Source organism: Setaria viridis, chromosome 6 (assembly GCF_005286985.2).
Source record: "Setaria viridis chromosome 6, Setaria_viridis_v4.0, whole genome shotgun sequence".
Classification (NCBI taxonomy): domain Eukaryota; kingdom Viridiplantae; phylum Streptophyta; class Magnoliopsida; order Poales; family Poaceae; genus Setaria; species Setaria viridis.
Genome location: NC_048268.2, coordinates 28,477,879 through 28,502,166, shown reverse-complemented (window position 1 = coordinate 28,502,166; position 24,288 = coordinate 28,477,879). Strand labels below are relative to the sequence as shown.

At 45.3% G+C, this 24,288-nt stretch overlaps 3 protein-coding genes, 1 long non-coding RNA gene and 1 pseudogene across 5 annotated transcripts; 3 read left to right on the top strand and 2 right to left on the bottom strand.

Annotated features, from left to right (window-relative positions):
- Positions 1-5,052: 5,052 nt before the first annotated feature.
- Positions 5,053-7,223, bottom strand: LOC117859965 (uncharacterized). The gene is made up of 2 exons (XR_004641347.2): positions 6,925-7,223; positions 5,053-5,694 (listed from the first exon to the last, which is right to left on the bottom strand). It is a non-coding gene; the product is annotated as an uncharacterized lncRNA (long non-coding RNA).
- On the top strand, positions 7,222-8,236 carry LOC140223237 (homoserine kinase-like; annotated as a pseudogene).
- Positions 8,237-8,544: 308 nt separating this feature from the next.
- Positions 8,545-10,867, top strand: LOC117860290 (uncharacterized). Of its 2 annotated transcripts, none has more exons than XM_034743556.2 (3): positions 8,545-10,087; positions 10,161-10,538; positions 10,634-10,867. In XM_034743556.2, the coding sequence occupies exons 1-3, from the start codon at positions 8,839-8,841 to the stop codon at positions 10,660-10,662; spliced, it is 1,656 nt and encodes a 551-aa protein (XP_034599447.1). In that variant the 5' UTR covers positions 8,545-8,838; the 3' UTR covers positions 10,663-10,867. The 2 variants fall into 2 exon arrangements, with proteins under 2 accessions (XP_034599447.1, XP_034599448.1); XM_034743557.2 differs by having other exon boundaries at positions 10,161-10,542.
- Positions 10,868-12,136: 1,269 nt separating this feature from the next.
- LOC117859582 (uncharacterized) lies at positions 12,137-15,002 on the bottom strand. Its single transcript, XM_034742716.2, has 7 exons — positions 14,687-15,002; positions 13,827-14,053; positions 13,691-13,746; positions 13,519-13,597; positions 13,272-13,410; positions 12,841-12,954; positions 12,137-12,656 (listed from the first exon to the last, which is right to left on the bottom strand). Exons 2-7 carry the CDS (start codon positions 13,997-13,999, stop codon positions 12,465-12,467), a joined length of 753 nt encoding a protein of 250 aa, XP_034598607.1. The 5' UTR covers positions 14,000-14,053; positions 14,687-15,002; the 3' UTR covers positions 12,137-12,464.
- A 3,023-nt stretch (positions 15,003-18,025) lies between these two features.
- On the top strand, positions 18,026-21,676 carry LOC117862010 (GDT1-like protein 5). The gene is made up of 12 exons (XM_034745521.2): positions 18,026-18,185; positions 18,303-18,371; positions 19,243-19,302; positions 19,401-19,448; positions 20,015-20,103; positions 20,205-20,241; positions 20,325-20,372; positions 20,759-20,827; positions 20,928-20,972; positions 21,071-21,132; positions 21,218-21,290; positions 21,400-21,676. Exons 1-12 carry the CDS (start codon positions 18,165-18,167, stop codon positions 21,475-21,477), a joined length of 699 nt encoding a protein of 232 aa, XP_034601412.1. The 5' UTR covers positions 18,026-18,164; the 3' UTR covers positions 21,478-21,676.
- Positions 21,677-24,288: the final 2,612 nt, after the last annotated feature.

Below are 24,288 nucleotides of genomic sequence, written 5' to 3'. Positions count from 1 at the left end.
TTTATACACCTCCACCAATGGGTAGAACTCAATTCCACAAATCTGAAGGAGATGTTTGGTCAACAGTTGATCAACAAGGAGAAAATAGTAACAGTGTTATTGCTAACTGCCTTGAACTGAAAAAGAATCGTAGAAATTTTTCATTCAGTCCAATGAGAACTATGATCCAAAGCAAGATTAGTTACAATATGAAGCATTCTTGGCCAAACAACAAGCTAATCAAACTGTACATCATCAAGAAACTAGATCCACCAAAGTATCTTTACCAGAAGCAGGCAAAATCAATTTGCCCAACAGTTGCAATTTCAACAGAGATCTATTGCTAGAGGTCCAAAATTATCTTTTCGAGAATTTGATGGCACAAATCCTGATGGGTGGATCAGGAAGTTTGAAAAGTATTTTGAGTTGGTGGGAGTACCAAATGAAGAAAGAGTACAAATTGATGTGATGGATATTGTGGCAAGGCAGAATTTTGGTGGAGAAGCAGTGGTTGTACCCCTTCAGCAGTTCCATGGCATAAATTTTGCAGGATGCTTGGACACAGATTCAATGAAGTCTCAACCTATAAAGCAATAGGCCAATTCCACACATTGAAACAAACAGGAACTGTCATAGAATATATAGCCAAGTTTGAGGAATTAATGGGCTTAGTAAAAAGGAATAATCCATCTCTACAAGATGAATTTTCACCTACAGTTTTATTTCAAGGCTGAGAGAGCAAATTCAACACCACCTGCAATGCCACAAACCAACAACATTAACTAAAGCTTTTTGGTTAGCCAAACGTTTGGAGCAAGCTAACCCCGTACCAAGAAAATTTATAGTTTTTAATCCTACTAATAAACAACAGAGACCTTGGTAGAAGGACACAAAAGCTCTTGAAACTAACTAAGCTAACAACATTGTAGAATTAAGGGCAGCAGGCAAATGTTTTAAATGCAGGGAAGCATGGGTCCCAGGACATGCCAAAGTATGTAGCAAACAAATCTACTAAGTTATTGTCATGGAGAATGATGAAGGCAAGGAAGAAATAGCTGTCATTGAAGATTCTATTGTGGCAGAAGAAGGAGAAAATTTTGATGCTCCACAAATTCCAGTAATGCAACTATCAATTCATGCCTTGGCTGGCACAGCTCATCCCACCAACACATTCACACTAAAAGTGCAGATAGGGAAGCATTGGGCTACTGCATTAGTTGACAGTGGCAATGATACCTCTTTCATCAGTGCAAAATTTGCAATCAAGACCAATACTCCTATTTCAACTGTGTCAAGTATGCAAGTAGCTATTGCAAATGGGAAAAAATGTTGAGTAAAACTGCATGTGTAGGCAATCCTTACAGTATTCAGGGTCATTCTTTTGTTTCTAACTTCAGATTGTTGGATGTTCAAGGGCATGATATTATCTTGGGAGCAGATTGGATATATACCCACAGCCTAGTTCACCTCAATGTGAGAACAAGAGACTTTTCAATCACCAAGGAAGGCAAAGATATAATCACATTCTCTGGTGAAACATTACTAGACAGGAATGTGCTCATTAGTACAAAGAAGCTATGCAAACTCCTGAAGAAGAAAAAAAAGCTATTGGAGCTGTCAGGGTGTTAAATAATGGACACAAACAAGACACAACAGTACAACAGCTGCATAGCAATCCTGAAGTGACTGCACTTCTAAAAGAATATGATGATATATTTTAGGAGCTAGAGAACCTTCCACCCCAAAGATCAGTTGATCATGCTATCACATTGTTGGATGAGTCAAAACCAATGAATCAAAGGCCATATAGGTTGCCTTTTCACTAGAAAAATGCAATGGAGGAACTGATCAAGCACATGCTAAACACTCATATTATTAGGCCAAGTATTAGTCCATACTCCTCTCCTATGATATTGGTGAAGAAAAAGGACGACACTTGGAGGATGTCTATCGACTACAGGCAGCTCAACTCAAATACTGTCAAGATCAAGTATCCTAACTGATTATAGAAGATCTGTTAGATGAATTATTTGGAGCCACAGTATTCTCCAAAATAGACCTCAGATCAGGCTATCATCAAATCATAACGAAAGAGTCAGATATTGCCAAGACATCTTTTACTACAAATTTGGGTCACTTTGAGTATGTGGTGCTGCCATTTGGATTGACTAATGCTCCTGCAACATTTCAGTCTTTAATGAACACAATTTTAGTAGAATTTCTTAGAAAATTTGCTCTGATTTTCTTTGATGATATATTGATTTACAGCCCAACAATGGATGGCCATGTCAAAAACCTCAAGGTTGTGCTGGAAGTGTTAAGGCAGAACAAGCTATATGCTAAACTAAGTAAATGTACATTTGCTCAACACAAAATTGAGTACTTGGGTCATGTAATCAGCAGCCAAGGAGTAGCTACTTATCCTTCAAAAATAAGCATCATTCAACAATGGTCCTCACCAACAAATGGCACACAGCTAAGAGCATTCCTGGGATTGGCAGGTTATTATAGAAAATTCATCCAAGGATATGGAATTATCTGCAAACCCTTGTTTAATGCACTAAGAAAAGACTCTTTCACCTGGACAAGTGACCAGGAGCAAGCCTTCCAGAAACTAAAAGAAGTGATGTCCCACCCTCCAGTTTTAGCACTCCCATATTTCAGTCAGGCTTTTATCTTGGAGGCAGATGCTAGTTGTAATGGCATTGGAGCTGTGTTAATGTAGAAAGGAAAACCCATTGCTTTTCTCAGCAAAACACTAGGTCCTAAAGCAACAGCAGCTTCTACATATGAAAAGGAAGCTATGGCCATTCTTGAGGCAATCAAAAAGTGGAAGCATTATTTTGCTAGTACTGCTCTCATCATCAGAACAGACCAGCAGAGTCTGAAATACATCCATGAGCAAAGACTTGTAGAAGGAGCTCAACACAAATTATTGATCAAGCTATTGAGATTCAATTATACAGTGGAATACAAACAAGGCAAAAGCAACAAAGTAGCTAATGCTTTATTAAGAGCTACCCACTCCACTGAGTTGTTGGCATTATCCACAGCTATTCCCATCTGGATGGAGCAAGTTATTCAGAGTTATGACCAAGATAGCAAGTGCTCAGACCTTAAAACCAAATTGAGCATTGACCCACAAGCTGATCAACATTTTACAATGTCCAATGGGTTACTAAGAATCAAAGGAAAACTATTCATTAGAGACAGCGGTAATCTGAAACAGCAACTGATACAAAGCTTCCACAATTCAGCTTTGGAAGGCCACTCTGGTGAAAGATCTACTTATCAGAGAATGAAACTGAATTTTCACTGGCCAAAAATGAAACAACAAGTCACTGAGTTTGTCAAAATGTGTTGTATGCCAGAAAACAAGTTTGAGAATATACCCTATCCTGGGCTTTTGCAACCATTGCCAATACCAAATATGGCATGGACTCATATTTCAATGGATTTTGTTGAGAGATTACCAAAATCACAAAACAAGGATGTGATACTAGTGGTAGTTAACAAACTGTCAAAATATTCTCATTTCATTTCCCTAGCACACCCATACACTGCTCAAGATGTAGCACAGCTATTCCTCGATCAAGTGTTCAAACTCCATGGTCTTCCTAAAGTCATCCTCACTGATAGATCTATTCAAATCAATAGTTGTTCAACTCCACTTGACATCAGCCGACCACCCACAAAATGATGGTCAAATTGAGAGAGTCAACCAATGTTTAGAGAATTATTAAGTGCATGTGTTTTGCAAGTCCTAAAAGTGGCATCACTAGCTTTCTTTAGCAGAATGGTGGTGCAGCACATCCTATCACACCTCCCTAAACATGTTTAGACCCCATTTCAAGCATTGTATGGATTCCAACCTCCTATGGTAGCTGAGGTAGTAATACCTAACTATCCTGATCTCACAGTGCAAGAACAATTAAGAAACAAACAAGTAGCTCAACAAGTTATCAAGGACAATTTACAGAAGGCTCAAGCTAGCATCAAACACCAAGCTGATAAACACAGATCTGATAGAGAGTTCAATATTGGAGACATGGTGTATCTCAAAATCCAGCCATACAGACACACATCTCTCAGTACACACAGATCTCTCAAGCTCCATTCCAAGTTCTATGGTCCTTTCAGAGTCCTTGACAGAATTGGAAAAGCAGCCTATAAACTCTAAGTTCCTGATGGATGTCAACTGCACAATGTCTTTCATGTCAGCCAGTTAAAGAAACATCCAGGTCCACAAGCAATTCCAAGCCCTGAACTACCATTGATTGATGATAAAGGTACTATCAAAATGGCTCCAGTGCCTATCCTCTAGAGGAGAATGATTCCGAGGAATAATGAACCGGTGGTTCAGTAGCTAATACATCGGATGAATATGCCTGAGTCTGAAGCAATTTGGGAGGATGCTTCATTCATCCGTATTGTCAGGAACCATAGCAATCCCCATTTCAGTTCGTCAGTTATCTAACAGGGCAAGTCAGCACTCTTCAAAACAGTTCAGCGACTTCGCCGATGCCGTCCGTCAGTCATCCAACGGCCGTCGTTGATTCACTTGCCTCTCTGCGTTTCAACCTCCTTTTCGGATATGTAATAGTAAATGCCTACAGTAAACATGCTTTTACTTTTACCTTGCACCGGCTACTTAGCTGGGGAGGACGTGGTATGTAGGGCATTATCGAAGAAGTAGAACCCTAGGTTTATCTGTAGAGTAGCAGTAGCAGTAGCTAGCGCCGCCTCCATGGCTGGAACTTGTATCTAAATATGCCTATCAGTCAATCGTTGCTGCTGTTTTTGCTTTGAACTGCCGTTTTTCCCCTTCTGTTCTTGCTCTGGTTCTTGTTTTCCTTTCGATTTTCTTGTCCGGATCTCTCTGATCCTCACAAACCCAGTGATTGTTAGAATGATCGGATAGTCAATAATTCCAGTGGCAGCAAAGCACTTCTGTGGGGATTACAGCCTTTCATTAATAAATTGGCTAAAATAAATATCATTATCAGGGTCTTGTCGCGGAGAAATTAAAAACTGGTGTTTCACCATGTGCAACTAAAACTGGGAAACACAAAATTTGCATGGTAATGTGAGAACTACATATAAATGATCACAAATAGTTAAAGCAAGCTTAGCAATTTCACTGTTCAAAGGGTGCATCCTGAATTCTAGAACTGCTAGCAAGTCCGTGGCAATGAGAAAAGAACCTGTCATGCCATGCCATACAACATAGGGGTGCATAACTGCATATCCACTTGACTTGGAGCATCCACAGCCATCTCCTTGCTTGAATTCAACCAGAGAAAGGTGAAGAACCACATAATTAAACATGTAATAGGGAGAACATACATGGAGCAATCAAAACTGCATCCAGAAACAGAACAGAAGACTGAAAAAAATTAGCATCAGCCGCATCATCAAGGACCAGTGCCAACCACAGAGTCCCCAGCCTTGTGTAGTTGTCCTGATGATGCATACCGCTTGCAGCCAGGAATAGCAGAGGCACCCTGTCGCTGATGCAGCCCTCACACTAATACTGACATCCCGCTTCTTATAACACCATCACGCTGACCAAATGCATTAAATTTTCTGTGACATCATCAGCGACTGTGGGAACCAGAGCCACCAATTGCTGGTGTCCCATGTATGACCCAAACCTCACTGAAGAAGCTTCCAATGGCACCGGTGGCCAGAATGTAAGAGCAAAAGCAACACTGCCTGGAACAAACAGGCACACTGAAGTTAGGCCAGAGGAAATAGGAAAGCATACAGCCAATTGAAGCACAAGTACAATGGCAAGTAACTCCTCAGCAATGACCTAACTACTGCATATAGCACCGGATCAGAAGCTCTGTAGGTGCTTGGTGTTAGTTTAGAACACTTTTCTAGTTACAATATTCAAATGTTGATAGTCAGTAACTCAGTATTAGCTATCAACAAATATGCTAGTCAATCTGGTCAGTGAGCATTTCTTCCAGATGCCAGAAACAACATATTAAGGTTCTCTGAGCAACCTAACATTTTGCTAGTTCAAGAAAACATGACATTGAATTTCTCCTGGATGATACATCATCTTCTTCTTCCCTTATGAGAAAAATTTTTCACATTCCAACAATCCGTTGCCGCCATCAGAAACTTTTTCTACCCTGGCATTCTGTATCTAATATGCATACGAAGATAAACCATTAAACCGGTTTACCAGAAAAACAAAGGGTTCCGGCTCTTTTGAATAGAGCACAATGCACAGCCTGGAATAGGAGTGATTGCTAGAACAGGAAGTTAACAAAGGACTATGTAAAAGGCACAAAATAAATCTGAACAACATTTAACTGATCGGTCAGGGTTACATTCTAGTCAGACACAATTCCTTATTGATTTTATCTGAAACTGAGGGGAAAAAAACTATATGGACAATTGGGGAAGAGTAATATAAATTTGACTCTTAGTTCGGAATTATTTCGCTCTTTGAGTGTCAACAGGATTGTGTCATTAACAGCTCGAGTGTATAAAAATACTGTCCAAACTACATAACCAGAGGCTCTAGAGTCTAAAACATCTTCCCAACAAAATTAACAGAACCCATTCTTCAAATTTGCTATCCAATTACACAAAGATGGGAATTCAGAGTCGACCAACAATCTCCTTCCCATCTTCCCCAAAATAGCACTAAGATTTCCCCATCTTCACCAAACATCAGTAGCATTTAAATCTAGTCGTCCTATTACTCTAGAGTCACCACTAGTATACAGTATACGCTATGTCAATCAATTTCTTGTTGAAGGCAAAAACAATCTGACAAAACACAACTCCTCAATTGCTTGCAGGAACAGCGACGTGTCACGGAGCCGTGCTCCCAACGTTGGTCACGCTGCGCAGCTGATGCCTACGCACACGACCATACGAGCACACATGAGGTCGCAGCCAGGAAGGCAGGAGGAGGGTTGCTACCTCCATGCTGCCGCCGGCGCCGGGGCCGAGGTGGAGGCGCGGGGACGCGGCGGCGCCTGGGGAACTGGACGAGGGGAGTGCAGGGGCGTCGCGGAGGCGGCATGTGGAAATGGGGAGGAGGGGAAGAGATGGGAGCGGCCGGCGCAGGAAGGCGAGGCGGGCGGAGGGGGGAGGGGGGCGCCGCCACGCCGGTAGGGAGGCGGCGCGGCAGCGAGGAGAGGACAGGGACCACTCGGTCATTTTCTCCTGACCGGGCCCGCAGCTGTGTAATGATGTGGTTTTGCCGTCACATACATGATGGCTACCTACAACTCTACAAATTACTACGGAGTGCTGGAAGCAAGAAGCGATTATGACAAATTTTCATATTTGGCAACGTATGCATACGGTGCAAACTATCTACCCGTGCAACCTTGTATACTATAAATCAAAATCATAAGATGCTAATCTAATGAATAGGGTTAATGGTAGGATTATTTCGCAGTTAAACCCCCCAGTCGGCCACTTTTACAAATCCCGTTGCCCATTCACCTGTAACCCATCCTGCCCCATCGCGAGTAGGCTGCCGCCGTCCCAAATCGCGGTCGCAAGTAGGCTGTCGCCGCCCGTGCGCCCCTGGTGCTCTGCAGGCCCACGTGCTTCCACGCCGATAACATCGCGCCCGCCATCCTCGGAGGCTTCATCCTCATCCGCAGCTACGACCCCTTCCATCTCGTCCCGCTCGCCTCCCCGCCCGTCCTACTCCTCCACTTCATCCTCGTCACCCCTAACTTCGAGGCGTCCACCAGCAAGAGCGCGCCGCCCTACCCAAGGCCGTGCCCATCCAACACCACGTCCGCAACTCCAGCCAGGTCGCCACGCTCATCGCCACCGTCTTGCATGGGGACGCCGACCTCATCGCCTCTGCTATGTCCTCCGACGCTATCGTCGAGCCCACTAGGACGCCTCTCATACCTGGCATGGCCGTCGTCAAGGCCGCGGCACTGCAAGCAGGGCACTGGGATGCACCATCAGCAGCGCGGGGCCCACTGCGGTGGTCGTCATCGACGGTGAGGACAAGTAGGAGGTTGCACGCAGGATGGTCAACACCTTCTGGAGCGCCAGGTGGGGCGGCGGCGAGGAGCACGCGGGCCGGCGGCTTGCCAGGGGCACATGGGCGGCGGCAGCCTACTCGCGATGGGGCAGGACGGGTTATGGGCGAATGAGTAGGGAGGATTCGCAAAAATGGCCGGCGGGTGGAGGGTTTAACTGCGAAATAATTCCACCACTAACCCTATACCTTGGATTAGCATCTTGTGACCTTGATTCATAATTTTCAAGGTTGTACGGGGTAGATGGTTTGCACCACATGCATTCCCAACAAATTTACCACCAGATATTTCTTCGAAATAATGATAAGAAATTTGCTGCAACAATTTTACTACGGCTGTGTAATTACGTAGTATTAGAAACAAAAGAAAAGCAAACAGCAATCAAGAAAACGACTAAGCTCTGGACCCGGCCCCCTCAACCGCCCCTACAAAGCTCATGTCAGAGCAAAGCCCCTCTAGACCGGCGTGCTCCGTGCTCCTCCCCTCCACCCCACCCCACCACCACCACCGCCACAAACCGCCAAATCCTTCCGCCCCTGAAATCCCCACCGCGACTTCTCCCGCGACGAGGAAGATGAAGCACGGGGGACCGCGGCGCGGCCCGCGCGCCCCGCCGTCGAGGTCGCGCGCTCGCACGCCGGTCTCCCGCTCCAGGAGCAAGCACGAGGGGAGGGATTCCAGGCGCGACGGCTCGCGCGCGCCCACGCCGGTCTTCCCCTCCAGGAGCGAGCGCGAGGGGCGCTAGCGACCACGCCATGATCCCCGCTCATCGAGGCCGTCCGGATTCGAGGATCGCGGTGGAGAGCGGGAGGGGCGGCGATCAATGCCGCCGCCGCGGTCTCCACGCAGGCCCAGCCGCGACGGAGGACGCCTGGCCGAGCGTGACGGTCCACGTTCCATGCCGCCGCTCCGCAGCCCCGAGCGCGATGGGCGCCAGGGCGAGCGGGACGGCCCACGCGCCCCGCCGTCCACGCCACGCCGAGGGCGGATGCTCGAGCGCCAGCGCCGCCATGAGCGGTACCGGAACGAGAAGGACGGTCCGCACGTGCCGAAGTTCGAGGAGGCGCCGCGGGGTTGTTCTGCTTCCTTCTCGCCGAGCTCCGACAGAACAGAGGAGCAGGACTTCGGTGACGATCAGATCGTGCAGAGTGAAGAACAACACGACGAAGCTCTCATGGAGGGCGTGGAAGAGCCGGTGGCCGCGGAAGTGGATGGCGGCGGAGAAGCTGCGGGCTCGGTGGCCGTGGAAGAGAATGGCAGCGAAGAAGCTGTGGACTCGGTGGCTGCGGAAGAGGATGGCGGCGAAGAAGCTGTGGTGGGCTCGGTGGCCGTGGAAGAGAATGTGAGCGATGAAGCTGTGGGCTCTGCGGAAGAGGACCGCGGCGAAGAAGAGGTCCGATCGGTAACCCACATCCTTTCCCTGTCTGATGATATGATACTACAAATCCTGACCAAAATGAGCCAAAGGGATCGTTGTCGTGCTGTATGTTGCTGCCGTAACATTCTTCGGGTGGTGAGGTATGGATCAGAAGCGCAGAATCGGAGACCACCCTTTGTTGCTGCAGTAGTCATGACCTCCATGGCGCCAAGTGTAGTGACAATGCAGAAAAGAGCCGATGTTCAAGGAGTTATGCGATCAGTCTCTTACATAAGTGCTTCACTCATGGAGATGCCACAGGACACGCGAATCACAGATTGCAGAAGTGGTTTCCTGTTGCTGAAAAGAGCTGATGAGAAATTTTATATCTGGAACCCATACTTGAGGAGGACTGCTTGGGTTCCGGTGCCTGGGTGTGAGATTGGCTTGCAAGAGAGATATGTGGCGTCTGCATTGGTGCCAGGGGATGCTCAGGGGCAGTTTTGTCTGGCAGCTATGTATGCTCAGTCTGACAATAGCACAATGCTCAGGATTTACAGTTCCAGGTTGGGTTCATGGAGAAATGCAGAGATTGAAATCAGGGAGCACCAGCTGCATCCCTTCTCAGTGCACAGTAGCAATTTCATATATTTCTTGAGTTTGAACAAGAGGAACAAGTCCATCGTCCGAATTGATCACCATCTTATGACAGCCGGTAACTCAAAGTCCCAACCATATTTTGCTACCTTCTGTACCTCATATGTTTGTCTAACTGAATTCTCTTGCAGTTACCATTGCTTTGCCCGAAGATTGCAAAGCTGGCGAGTTAATGATTTCGCGCACAGAAGGTGAATTGTGTTTGTGCAAAGCTGAGGTTAAGAGGATCAAAGGAAGAAAGCTTTTGCGATCTTTCCGATACAAAGAGGGGCAATGGGAAGAAGCTTGGAGGCATGACATACCAGAGGATTCTTACTGGACGAGGTTGATTGGGTTTGGTGAGGTGAATGGACTACTGATCGTTGGCACAGGGATTGCAGAGATGAAGGTCTTTCAAATTGAAGAGGGGAAGTGGATTGATTTGCAGAATTGCAAGATTTCATCGGCTTTTGCTTTGGAGATGGACAGCCCCTTCCGTGGTCCTTTCACCCTGCCGACGATGGACATATGTGGGTAAAAATGCATTCACCTTTTCAATACTTCGACTGTTGCGTGATATGCATGTGTGCTGTGTGCTGATGGCGTTTTTGATTGTTGGTTCCAGATGAGCACTACTTCCAGGAGATGAAGTAGTTGGTTCCATATGCTCACTGCTCTGAGAAAGTGTAGGCGGTTCTTTGTTCACCAGGAAGCAGCTAGTTGTCAGCAATCCTTCCAGGCGTTTTCTCAGTTTTCGGATTTCTTGTTTTCAGTTTTCTTGAGCAAACAGACTGATTGTCAAACAATTCCTTGGTGATGAGTGATGACGGTATGCTAATGAAGGTACTAAAATGCTGAAGCAATTGTTATTTCATCTCGAAAATTTTATCTCGGATGGAGATCTTTGAGACCAACCAACCGAGAATAATACTCAATTTTCTACCGGTGGCGGTGGTCCGGACGCGGCCGACCGCGCGGGTGCTCTGGCCTCTGGCTGTCATGACCGCGGGCCGCGGCGCTGCCGTTGCGATCCGACGGTCGCCGACCACATGTATGCAGCCGCCGCCTCCCGCCGTGGCCTGGGAATGACGTATCGCTCGATTCGTTTCTTGCGCGTAGCGCACGCCAGCGCAGCCGCAGGCGTGTCTCTGTACCGTCGCCGTGAACGGTGAACCGCGCACGCTGTCGTCGAGGTTGGGAGTTTGCGGCGGCCCTCGGACACGGGCGCCGGCGGCCGGGACCTGGAGGGCGGCGGCGGGGTGGCGGTGGCGCGGCTGGGGAACGTGCGCCTGTTCGGGCTGCGGGAGCTGCAGGCCGCCATGGACGGGTCCAGCGCGAGGCACATCCTGGGGAAGGGCGGGTTCGGGAACGTGTACCGCGGCCGGCTCGCCGACGGCACGATGGTGGCTGTGAAGCGGCTGAACGATCCGGCCAGCGCGCGTGGGGCGAGGCGCAGTTCGGCACGGAGGAGGAGATGATCAGCCTCGCCGTGCACCGCCACCGTGATCCTCTCGAGATCGGAGCAGCGGGGCCAATCCTCCGGTACGGCAGCCACTGCTTTCATCCAAACGGCCGTTCGTCCGAAATGTCCCGTGTTCCCGCCATCAGTAACCACAGACGCAGCTCTCCCCTCTGCTATTGTAACATTAGCAATAGTCGCTTACTCGCTGGTGCCACAGGTGCCCTGTCATATTCGCGCCTGGTGCTGCCATCGTGCAACGGTCGCCGGACAAGAATGCCGCCGCCGTGGCCTGCGAATGGCAGATCGCTCCTTGCTCGCGCCGCTTCTGGCGCACCGCGGCAGCAGTCTCGGACGTTGATACCGCCACCATCACGCCATGGCCCATGGCCTGCGAGCCAGAGCTTGCTGCTGATTCGTTTCGGACAATCCTTCGTCCAAACAAACGATCGTCTTTCGCTGCTATATGCTGTCTCCGTGCACACTTTGATTGGTCGACGGCACAATTAGCAACGAAACACGTGGTGGCACGGGAGGCGTCTTCTACCTCCATTACCGGACATTTTTCACACAAGGAGCCATCAGGGCAGCCCAGTGCATGCTTTCCTCAGCCAAAGGTGAAATTGACTCGGTACAATCACAGTTCTTCCTGTCAGGGGAAAAAAAATGTACGGACGCGATACTGCATTTCAATTGGTTTATACAGAATAGAAACGTTTGAGCATCTCTATGGTCTATATACACCAACTTCCATACTAGATCTGTTGGCACAGAAACATGATACCATACAACAAATACGGGCACAAATGGCCGGATCATCTAATGTGCTATTCTGTCTAGAGGAGTTTCCAACGTCTGGGCTCAATTTAAAAACAATGCAAATGTACAGTAGGAGTAATGTCGACAGGTCGATAAAATCGCTATCAACTGCTTTTTGATAACAGCAGCGCCAGCAACGGTTGAAGGACGTCTTGTACTCATGTCTTGCCTGCATTTGTCACTCAAGAAGCTTGTTGCAGGTGCTGACCCCCAGTGCCGCAGCTAGATGCCAGGCAGCATGGAGGTAGGAAGTTTGTGGGAAGACATCATCAGCAATGAATAGGGCGCCTCCCAGTAAAGACGACATCTTGTGTAGGTTATGCGCCATCTTGAGCTCTGGTTCTATTGATGCTCTTTTAGCAAATGAGACCTAAAGGTGGGGGAAAGGATGTCACAGTTGGTCGATCCGAAAGATAGAACGATGGTCGATGGATATGACATGAGTGACAAACCATGATATAAGTCAGACAAATATAGTATACGCGTAAGCATGCTTAGAACCAGAATAGTTTATTGTATTTCGAATAAGATGCCACGAGCTTTGAACTACTTGCCTCCATTATCCCAGTGTGGATGGCTGAAACCATCAAGGGTTGAAATGGTAGGAGTAATGTTGATGCTGCCATTAGAAACTTCGGATTCTCATCCCGAAGAGCTCTTGATAGGCACTGCATGGAAAGATATCTTGTCAAAATGCCCAACACATCAAATACTTCAGATAAAACATCCTAATTGTTGTCTTAGTACAGCCTTAAGAAGGTTTTAGATCATGCAACTATCGAAAGTATACACAGGAACTTGCATGTGCATGCCAATTTGAAACATGATAGTAACTGATATCGTTATATTCTGAAGGACAGCTATCTAGCAGACAAATGAAACAAGGTGAGTTCACATGCTTTTCATGGTTCTTCCAGAATGGGCATGCATAAAGGGTAGCACAAATTCTGCTTCAATAACCATCTTATGAGAATATTCCACTTACTAGTGTTGAAGTGGCAATCATTGTATAGTCCGCCCATCTCATATACTTTCTGATTTCTCCTCGTGAAGTATGGTACAAGCTAGAAGCTATTCCAACTCCAATTAACGAGTTTGCATAAAGTGCAGTATTCAAGTTCTTTCTGCACAGCTGGCACATAACCATTAGTTGATACTTGTAGCAACTGAGAAACAAATCAGAAGGTATTCTTCACGAAAAATGAGTTATAGTGGTTCAGACGTGGGCTTGCCTTGGAGTTTGCAGTCCAAGAACAATGAAAGGAAGTGAGGTGACAACATTAGCAATAGTTTCGCCAACATGTTTATCACCTGGTTTAAAGTAAGATTTACAAAATGGAGTCACCAAATGAGCAGCTAGGAAATTTTATATTCTACCAATGTGATAGGTTACACTACACATACATGAGAGGCTACAATGGATGGGCTTCAAGCATGGGGGTCTCTGCTGCCATAGTTGCCTGCAAGTACAAATTAACTCATTAAGCACAATTTAATGAATTTCTGAACGGTGTTCATTGTGTAGGTGCAAGAAACTTACCGGATTAGCAAACGCCGGCTCGAGCCAACACCCTCCTGCGATTCACAAGTTGAAGAATCCATAATGCTAGTTTTGACAGCTTCATCATCACTGTATAGCGACTGACCCGCAAACTGTACCCCGTAGAGGCCATTCAGGCCCCCAGAAGGCCTTGGATCTTCTTGGACTCCCATTTATTTAACCTATTTGTATCTGTATTTTGACCACTAAGCAGAACTAGTGGTATCCTGTTGGGAAAAAGAAATGTCAGCATGAAGCATTGTTGAAGGTCTGAAGCTTATCCTACAACTCTACATAAACACACAAATGGCATAAAGAGAATGTAAGCACCAGACATATGAAGCACTACACGACGTGAACATATCATATAGCTCCTGCTTCCCTAGTTATGCAGAAATGAAATCCATGCTGCTTTGATTTGATTACGAGGATAGTGCTCAGCTCTTTGCTATCCTGACACTGCAGACAAAGAGTTTGTTCACAATTCCACATTGCTTGCCGCAGTGTATTTCTGCAACTAGCACTAAGCTACGAATCCCACGCTCACCAAACAAACGAGGCGCGAGGCAGCACGACCACCAACTCGGTGGCTCGCTCAACACCGCGCATCACAAGAAACAAGAGCCGCCTTTCCCGTTTCTTGGCAACAATGAAACGAGATGCATACACCAACGCCACGGCCAAGCAACCAAGCGGCAGCTCCTCGGCTCAATTCCACCACAATCACGCCCGCTTGCGGGGCATAACTACACGACAAATTTCAATGAAATCTCAACTGTTCATAACTTCCTATCGCTTGCCACTACGCTACTTCGTGTGAGGAAAGGAGCTCATTTGGCAAATTGGCAGAAGAGACGTACCAGGGGAGAGCCGATTTGAACGACGCCTCAGGATTGGGGGGCGCTCGCTCTCCCTCTCCTCCCGGCGTGGCCCGCTCCCCTCTCACCACCTCCCGCAGCGATTGCTCCCCTCCTCCCTCGTCTCGCGGGAATGGAGGCGAGGGCCGGGAGCGGAGCTGAGGATAGAGCTAGGGAAATGGAGGAGGACGGAGGGGAGGATGCCCGATTCTTACAGGATCTTCCCCTCCCGTGCGGAAGCTAGCGGCGGAGGAGGGAGGAGGGCTCTCTTTCTCGAATCCTCCCCGCCTCCGTGGAATATTCGCACCTGCTCCCTCCTCTCCCACATTCCTTTCTCTCCCGGGCTTTCCTCTGTTTGCTATCCGTGGAGACCCATGGGCCGTAGAGTGAGAGATGCTGAGCTACGGATATCACGCCGCCCGTGGGCCGTTGATAGTTTACTATTGGGATCGAAAGAAATGTTTAGCCCTGTCTCACAGGCCTTACCACTTACAAGAGTTTTGGGTGGATAATGGGACGATAAATGTTTCTCAAAAAAATAATGGAACGGTAAACAAAATTTAGACTGCTGACGGGACATGAACTAATTTTCCTATCATCTGTAGGTGATTAAGTATGTTAAAAAATATTATCCATGTATGCTCAAGAAAAATGCTTAGATTCTTTCTCCTTTTCTGTGTAGTGGCCATTGTCATTTGCTTTTCCATCTTTTTTTCTTTTCACGGGAAAGTTTATACAAAGTCAAAATTTAACTTTATATCGACAAAACACACCCACCTGCCATGCCCAACAATGTCAACCCGTGAGGTTTGATATAATCATTTCTGTCACCTAAATAAATAAAACTGGCTTCCTTATCAGTTGACGTCTCACTGTCAGGACCAAATTAAAGCTGCATTCGAAGTACGCACAACTAACAATCATGTATACCTCTTAGGCTAATCCCAGTGGAAGTTTCATAGAGGTTTCATGCACATTAAATACGGTGACACATCAGCATATGTGCATATGTGATGACATGGCATGATAGTTATGAAGTGAGAGAAGGAAGCATCAGGATGAAAGTGTGTATACATTGTTTTCAAGACTATGAAACCTATTGAAACTTGCATTGGGGGCTATAGAGTTTCATTTCATCTAACCATATCCAATCACATGCCTCACAATTAAATGTCATGGGCATCCTATGAAATCATGAAATAAAACTGTGCACTGGGACTCTCTGTTCATTCATAAGAATACACCTCATGGGATGATGTGACATCCTTGGAAACAGTACAATAAAACCATGCACTAGGACTAGCCTTAACCTCTAGAACATGAATTAGAATCTCTGTTTTTTTAAAGAACAAGCAATGCAATCATGCACTTCCTTCCTCCACGAGTTATATAACACAAATATAAAATATTATCAAGTCAAACACATCTCCGAGATATTTTCATGCGCTTATTGTACTTGTACACGTACTGTTATCTTCTCGCACATAAAGAAAAGTATTCTACTTTGATATTTTCTTCAAGTAAATACTTTTGGCTTAATGTGGAGTAATAAGCTAGGAATGCTGTCCACTTCAATGAATCGACGAAGGAGTGCATTTGTTTTTGTTAGCCTTATGTGTCATGGATTGACATTGAGACAGGAACAGCTAATTGAGTAACCATAAGACAGCAAGTCACCACACGTTTCTTTCAAAAATGTGTTGCATCATCAATGGCTCAATGCCCTAATCTAAGGTATTAGAAGAATATAGAACTAGAACTCCTCCTGTGTCCTGATACTTCTAAATTACCATGGATAATATTTTATTTACCGTGGGATGCGAGCATTGATGGACACATCCCCTTTTTGTGTCCTCTTGTTATCCTTCTCGATCCAATTAGAGAATACTATATTATCCAAGAACCTGGCAACAGCCAACAGGCATCCTTTTGCGAAGACCAAAGAATAACCCCTTTTGATCAGCGACCCAAGGAACCCAATTCAATTCTGTCATTCTATGCACCTTTAAATTACAGCCGTTCATCTGTTATAGTATGCAGATAGGGGTCCAAGTGAGCATATGTAGCTAGAAGTAGGGCAGGAGGGAAAAAAAAAGGTGATTATGCATGCTCAAAGTGAGACTTGATCTTTGGATGCTTTAGCGGCATCACATTCTTCTGCATCTTTTCACATGTCACGAATCTGGTTTAATCAAGGAGGAGAGACGCCGGAGCTCTGATCGGAAGAAAAAACAATTAATAACGAAGTAAAATGACTTGCACATTACAAAAAATATAAAACCCATGGCATGGCAGCACGACTAATTTGAACGCGAATTTGTAATAAATTATAATACAAATAGCACCGGTTGGCTGCCGCCGGGTGGACGGGGTGGTTCGATCGTATTCCTTCTCTCTTTTTCCGTCTTTTTCTTTTTCGAGGATGGTGGCTGTCTGTATTCTACGATTCGCATCTAGGATACTTTATTTATTGGATCCTCGAGTTAAAATTTAATCCATGTCATATCGGATATTCGGATGCTAATTAGAAGGAGTAAATATGGGCTAATTACAAAACTAATTGCAGAACCCTAGGCTAAATCGCGAGACGAATCTATTAAGCCTAAATAATCCATCATTAGCAAATATTTACTGTAGCACCATATTGTCAAATCATGGACTAATTAGGTTTAATGGATTCGTCTTGCGATTTAGCCTAGGGGTTGTGAAATTGGTTATGTAATTAGCCTATGTTTAATACTCCTAATTAGTATCCAAATATTCGATGTGACAGTGGCTAAAGTTTAGTCCCGATCCAAACACCCCCTTAAAAAGAGAGGCTCTAAAAGTTTGCTGAGGTAATAAAAAACAAAGAGAGAGAAAGGAAAAGAAACAAAAACAAAGCAAGTCGACATCAGCTAACCCGAAGGAGCTGCACCCTGCCAATCTCATGCGTTGGCTGTTGCCTGTTGGCATGCGCCCACGGCCGGCTCTGCTCGCCCATCCCCCGTATCCCACTACCCGTCCCGTCCGTTCTCACAGCCGCACGATCCGGCATCGACGGCGCCGCGGGACTCGCATCCCGCCGCACGGCTCGCTCAGACACCACACGAGCGCACGAGCGCGGGCGCGAGCCAGCAGAGCAGGCCAGGCCAACCCCCGATTCCCACCGCACCCACGCGACGGCCGGCTCGGCGGCTTCCCCTTTTAAAAAACAGCCGCGGCACGCGACGGCGCCGCCGCCGCCCGTCCCGGATCCGACGGCCCCGCGCGCGCGCGCGCCCCCCACCGCGCCTTGGCGTCCGCACCCACCACCCCTCCTCTCCGTCTCGTCTGGTCTATTTACTGCTGACCCGCCGCTGCTGCTGCCACGGTACTACTACTACTACCTCGCATCTGCCCCGCGGCCCACGCCCGCAGCGCCTCCGCTCTGCCTGCTCTCTCCCTCCAACCCCCGCCGCGCGTCCCCCGAGATCGGGATCGCCCGCCGCCGCCCGCCGCCATGGCGCCGTCTCTGCTCGGGGTCACCTTCTCTCTCTCAGCCTCTCTCTTCGTCTCTGTTCGTCGTGTGTGTGTTAATTAAGCAGGGGAGGTGACTTGACTCGGTCGCTCATGGCTTTCTGGGTGGTGGTGCGTGCAGGGGTTCACCAAGTCGCTGGCCATGACGGTGCTCTCCGAGATCGGGGACAAGACCTTCTTCGCCGCCGCGGTACGCCGGCTAGCCCCTCCCCCCTCCTCCTCACGCTTCACACCCGCTCTTCCTCCTGTCCTTTTTGCTTGCCTTGCCCGCCTCCGCTTGCGTTCGCCGTGCGTCTGCGTACCCGTGTCAGGTACGCTCGCGCCAGGTGTTCGACGGTATGCCGCCGCCGCCCCCCGCCGCGGTGGCGTGCCTCCTTGCTCGGCGCCGACTCGATTCCGTGACGAGATCGTGGCAGATTCGCCGGTGGAGCGGGCGGGCGAGACGCCTTGCTACCGAATTGCTGGCTGAAGTCGCTTGTCAGTCAGTACTGCTCAGCTGAGATTAGTTTTTCTTCTTCTTCTCTCGCTCTGTTATCGCTAAAGTGGTGACAAGCGAGTTGGTAGCTGTAGATTGGGAGTTCTCGGATTTGTTTATGCTCCTCCACCGAGGAAACCAGCTGGGGAACTGATTGTGCGCTTGATTCGCTGCCGCCGGGAAAATTTTACTCCATTTAGCTCAGTGCGTGTGGGTCCACGCATGTGGGTGCGGCGTACTGTGGAGCGCCAGGCCTGCGATTTGCTGGTGCTGCTGCACTTTGCCGAATTCGCTAACCTGCCATATCGGTAGGGTCATTTGTTTCTGGAGGACAATAGTTCTGATGGAATGCTTGTCCGTTTCCACAAGAATTTTTCAGCAGGGTATCCTTGAAGTAACGTAGCTGGAGAAGGATTGGGTAATTGAGAGGATGAGGGATTCGACAGGGTCTGGGCAAGACAAACATACCCCTTTCTCGTGATAGGCTCATCAATATTTTTCCAATGCCTGCTTTCATACGCTTCTTTTCTTTATGGCCCTTGTTTCGAGTACTGGATTTACTCATGCTTTATTTATCTTTGTTTAGATTCTGGCCATGCGCCATCCCAGGAAGCTCGTCCTGGCAGGCTGTTTGACTGCACTAACAGTGAGTATATAAAAACTTTGACATACTGCTCTATGGTATCCTTTTCTTAATCTGTTTATTTTTTCACAAAAAATAATTCATTTAGTCACTAATTTTAGGTGATGACAGCTCTATCAGCCTGTCTAGGTTGGGCTGCACCAAATCTGGTAAGTCATTGTAATTATTGGTCGAATTGTAGATGCCTTGCAAATATTGTTTTATTGTCTGCTTGCTTTTATACGATACCAAGTTAGGTATATTTTGTGAGTGCTGCTCAGAAGACTTAAGCATATTGCACCTACAAGGACATGATTGTCAGTATTGAAAAGGCAAAATTAAATATTTGGGGGTATTTAGGGCAAATATGTCCTGAAATGTGAGGCATTATTACTACATTTGACTATTTTTGTTTGGTGATGGAGACACACCATAGTCTCAGTCCTGATTGTACTTTACTTTGTGTATCATCATATTTCTTTTTTCTAAAATGTAGCAGCTGTAATCCTGAATCCTTACAAATGTTTAGCATAGCAATTAAAATGCATACTCTCGTCAAGTGTAATGGTTGAAACAATGATTGGTGCTCTTCTTTACACAAAGGGTTTTGCCTTAGTGTTAGCTCTTAGCTGTACCTTTCAATCATTTTCTTGTGATGCCATTAAGAATTTTGTTGTTAACTCGTAGGTATATTGCCTTGCAAATGTTACTTAACTGACAGTATTATGATGAACAGATATCACGTAAATGGACTCATCATGTGACCACTCTTCTGTTCTTTGGATTTGGCATTTGGTCATTGTGGGAAGGCTTCAAAGAAGACGGGTACTGATCTGCTTGTTACCTTTCAGTTTAACTTATTATCTCCTTTATGTGTTTGGTGTTTTAGTGATTGACTTGTTTAAGTGATGCAATTTTCATTTCAGAGATTCAGAAGAATTGGCTGAAGTGGAAGCAGAACTGGTTGGCATATTTCATCGTTTTATTGTATTGTTTTATGGACTGCAGTTCAAATAACTAATTGCAGAGTTGTGCGCAATTTTCAGGATGCTGCCTTTAAGAGTAACAAAGGTGAATCTAAAAATAAATCTAAGGTCAGTACACAAGTGGCATGTTCATTGTCCTTTGTCGGCCAGATTCTCTCGCAGAACATTTCTGCTTGCATAGTTAAATAGAAAACATAAACGAGAAGGAAAATGAATTTACATTTTTACTCTTTTTTCAGAGTGTCATTGTCCCTCAGTAATCTCATCTACCTTGCAAGTATGAGTTTATTATGCATGCATTGTGTCTTTACATAAATGCACCAACACATGCAGTTTTGATGTGTATCTATTAGAAAACTTTTCTTTGTATTGCCTATTTTCTCGTCTGCACATGTATTTTCTGTTTTTTATTGCTTTTTGGAGACAGTTGTTATTTTAGAGGACAAGGCAGTTGTGAAAACCTTGTTTACCAGTGTTTACTTTGTCAATGCTAGGCAAATGAGGATACAAAGAAACAGCAAAGGCCGTTTCTGATGCAGTTTTTCTCACCAATTTTTATAAAGGTACCAATTGCTGACAATATGCAACAGATGGTGACAAATGTACCATTCTTGTGTTTGATCTGGAAGATTAACATGTCCTTTTGATTTCTATGTGCTGTAGGCATTCTCTATTACTTTCTTTGGCGAGTGGGGTGACAAGAGCCAGGTAAGCTGTAGGAAATTATTATTCGACCTTCTAAGCTTTACATGTTGATGTCAGAAATAGATAATGTTTTTTTTGTATATTGATGAATCTCTTGTCAGATTGCTACTATTGGCTTGGCTGCTGATGAGAACCCATTTGGTGTTGTGCTTGGTGGAATCATGTACGAATTGCTTCCTTTATTGACCAGTATCCTCTGTTCCAGTTGTTTATTTTTTGTCCCTAATAAAATCTCTCACTTCGCTTAGAGCGCAAGCACTCTGCACAACTGCTGCTGTCCTCGGCGGAAAGAGCCTAGCGTCGCAGATATCTGAGAAGATGGTAGGAGCAGAACTAGTGTCTGAACTCATTATCTATAGTGCATTACTGCCTGTCCCCTGTGAAGTATGAAATGTCCAGCATCTAATTCGACGCCTGACTTGTTATGTAGGTTGAACTGTCAAGTGGAGTACTCTTCCTGCTATTCGGCATCATGTCGTTGCTCTCAGGGCCAGAGGGAGAATTGTAACACCTCTGGGAAACCTTGTTCAGCATGGCTGATTAACAAGCTTTCTCTTGTTAGACCTATCATATTGCAGTAGATGAATGATGGCAACGAAAAGGCCAGCCGTAAATGGCGAACAGGATGGCGATTCATTAGTTTAGACAACATATTGTAAACATTTTCACTCGTCATTCATACCATAAATAACTACGACTGTTACTGAGATCTTTAGCAATTTGCATTCTGTTGTGCCCAGCGCTTGAAAATATTCAGTACTTTATAGGTTGTTTTGTTTTTTCTAAGTTTATAAGTGTTTGTATGCATCTAAATATAATGTATGTCTAGATGCATACAAACACCTATAAATTTAGAAAAGTCAAAACGACATATAATTTGAAACGGAAGGAGTATACGTTGCTAACAATATGATGCACTATGCCGGTACTGAAATTTTGTTGTCGCAGTTATATGCGTTAACTAGGCTTTGTTACTGAATCATGTATGCCAGTAAATACTAGTGATTTTAGCGTGTCGCTTCGTAGTATGCTACTTACTTATAATATTATTAACTCCCTGTAAGTTTTATCCGAGCGTGTGTGGTGAAGTAAACGGCATGGCAGTTGTGCAGTATACTGATTGAGGCGCTGTAAACTGCTTTATTTGCCTTTCTGTAAACGAGTAAGTTTTTCCTTTCAAAAACAAACAGCTTCTGAAACTAGAGTGAGCAATGTGACTTTCTGAATGATGCGGTAAAATAAAACTGTTTTGGGAAGACAGCGAGAAGCGCAACAGTTCAAATGGGCCTTGCAATGTCCTGTGCGAGCAAGGAATGCAACCATGGGTTTTCCATTTCCTCTCTCTGTTGGGCTTTTTACCCATGAATTTCAAATGATGGAGTATGGCCCATTTCGGACTCCCATTCGACTGGCAAAAAAATTATTTCTCCATAACCCCATCGGTTTGAGACATTTTCTAAATTTGTGTACAAAATCTAGTAAAATCTGTGCATTCAAAACTTTATGAGTCTGCATTACATCAACACTATTCCATGCGAATATGTATTATTTCTTCAACAGTGTTGTAATGCACATCAGCAAATCCTGTCTTTGGAAATCTTCTTTGAACGACCAGAAAAAACCTTAAAGAGTTTGAGAAGATGTTCATTCGCTTTTGAACGGGGAATGTATAGAGTAGTAAGAAAAATATCAAAAGAATCGTTGCTTTTTGTGTTGCATCGTGTCCATTAAATTAATGAATTTTCTTTTTCATGCTGCTCCAAAAAAAATGTCTTTATGACATCACACTCTCTATAAAGCGCAACTTTAACTCCCTAAACTTACCACAGTATGGGCATGTTAATTTGGATATCTCGCGAGCCAGCCTTGACTTGTTTCACCGATCGAGCAATAAATTGGAGCTAGATGATTCTTAAGATTCATATGTAGCAAGCTTTATAATAGACTATGTTTTTGATTCCTTCGTATCATTTGTGTGCTCTTCTCCCTTTTACTTATGATCAGCTTATAAGCTGAGAATGCTGTAAAAATTTGGTTGTGTGCGGTCGCAGAGGCTGGAATATTTTTCATAAAAATGTAGCAAGCTTTGCTTGTTTTCTATGCCAGCAATTTTTTTCCTTATTTTTACAGGCGGGTATTTTTGCTCAGACAAAACAATATATAGGTAGAGATTTTAAATCATGATCCAAATTATTTTGATAAGTATTTACATAAATGTTGTTGATGTGCAAAATGAATAACATTTGTGATCGAAGATGTTAGTGTTCAAGCTAAAATTTCCCCTTTACTTGTGAATGGTGTTTCCTCTGCCACGATATCCTCCCATCTCTTCGTAAAAAGAGAAGAAGAAAGAAGCTTCGATCTTTGTGCTTAATTACTTGGAATTTGCGAGAGATCATCACATTGCAATGTGGTTTTGGTACGCTAAACGCATCATTTGAAACTGCAAACACAAAAGTTATTACACGCATCATATGAAACAGCTGCAACACTTTGCACACTCATTACTGTTTAATTCCTCCAAAGCACAACCAACAACTGATCAGCATGCAGAACACAATCAATAGGATGCTGCACAACCTAGCAAATAACAAGAGTAATCAAACAGGTAATGAACAGAGATGGTATGCGTTTTAGGCGCAGTAGGTCTAACCTTTTCCAACTTTTTGGAGCCATGCCCTGCCAACATTTTAGCAGGATCTACTGAATGCATGCATGCATGCTGCTGCTGCTTTTCACATATGCAAGAACAAAGAAACGGAATGAATGTTGGTTCCCATAAGTGGGCAAGCATAATGAAAGGGTGCCCTGATCTTTTTTGACCTGTGTTTCGTTAAGGTAAAGAAGGGCTCCTTTCCTTGCCGTACAAGGGAGAACATGAATTTATTTAGCATTCAGGAGGTCCAACAGTCCGAGAGAATGCTAAGAAAGCATTTTTGTCTTGTTTTCACTGCCTTTTCTGAGACCAGCAGGCAACCTTGTCTAGTATTAGGCAAATACATTGGTATTGTCTAATAGACGGTCTCATGCATTGACACGTAATTTTGAGATGACTTAACAAACCATCTATACAATGGATTATCTTTTTTCACTTAATTTATGCATAAAAAAGAAATATTATAAGCTACATGGTAGCCACAACTCGTACAATGGTGGAGTAATCGTCTCGAAGTTCTAAAATCTAGCCTATGAGGCGGGGGTTTCGCTGTCGTCGCGGTCTCATGCATTGACACGCAACCTTGAGACGATTCAACACACAACCCGTATGATGGGTTGTCTTATAAGTTGTTTGGTAGAGCTATATAATTCCTTAATTTGT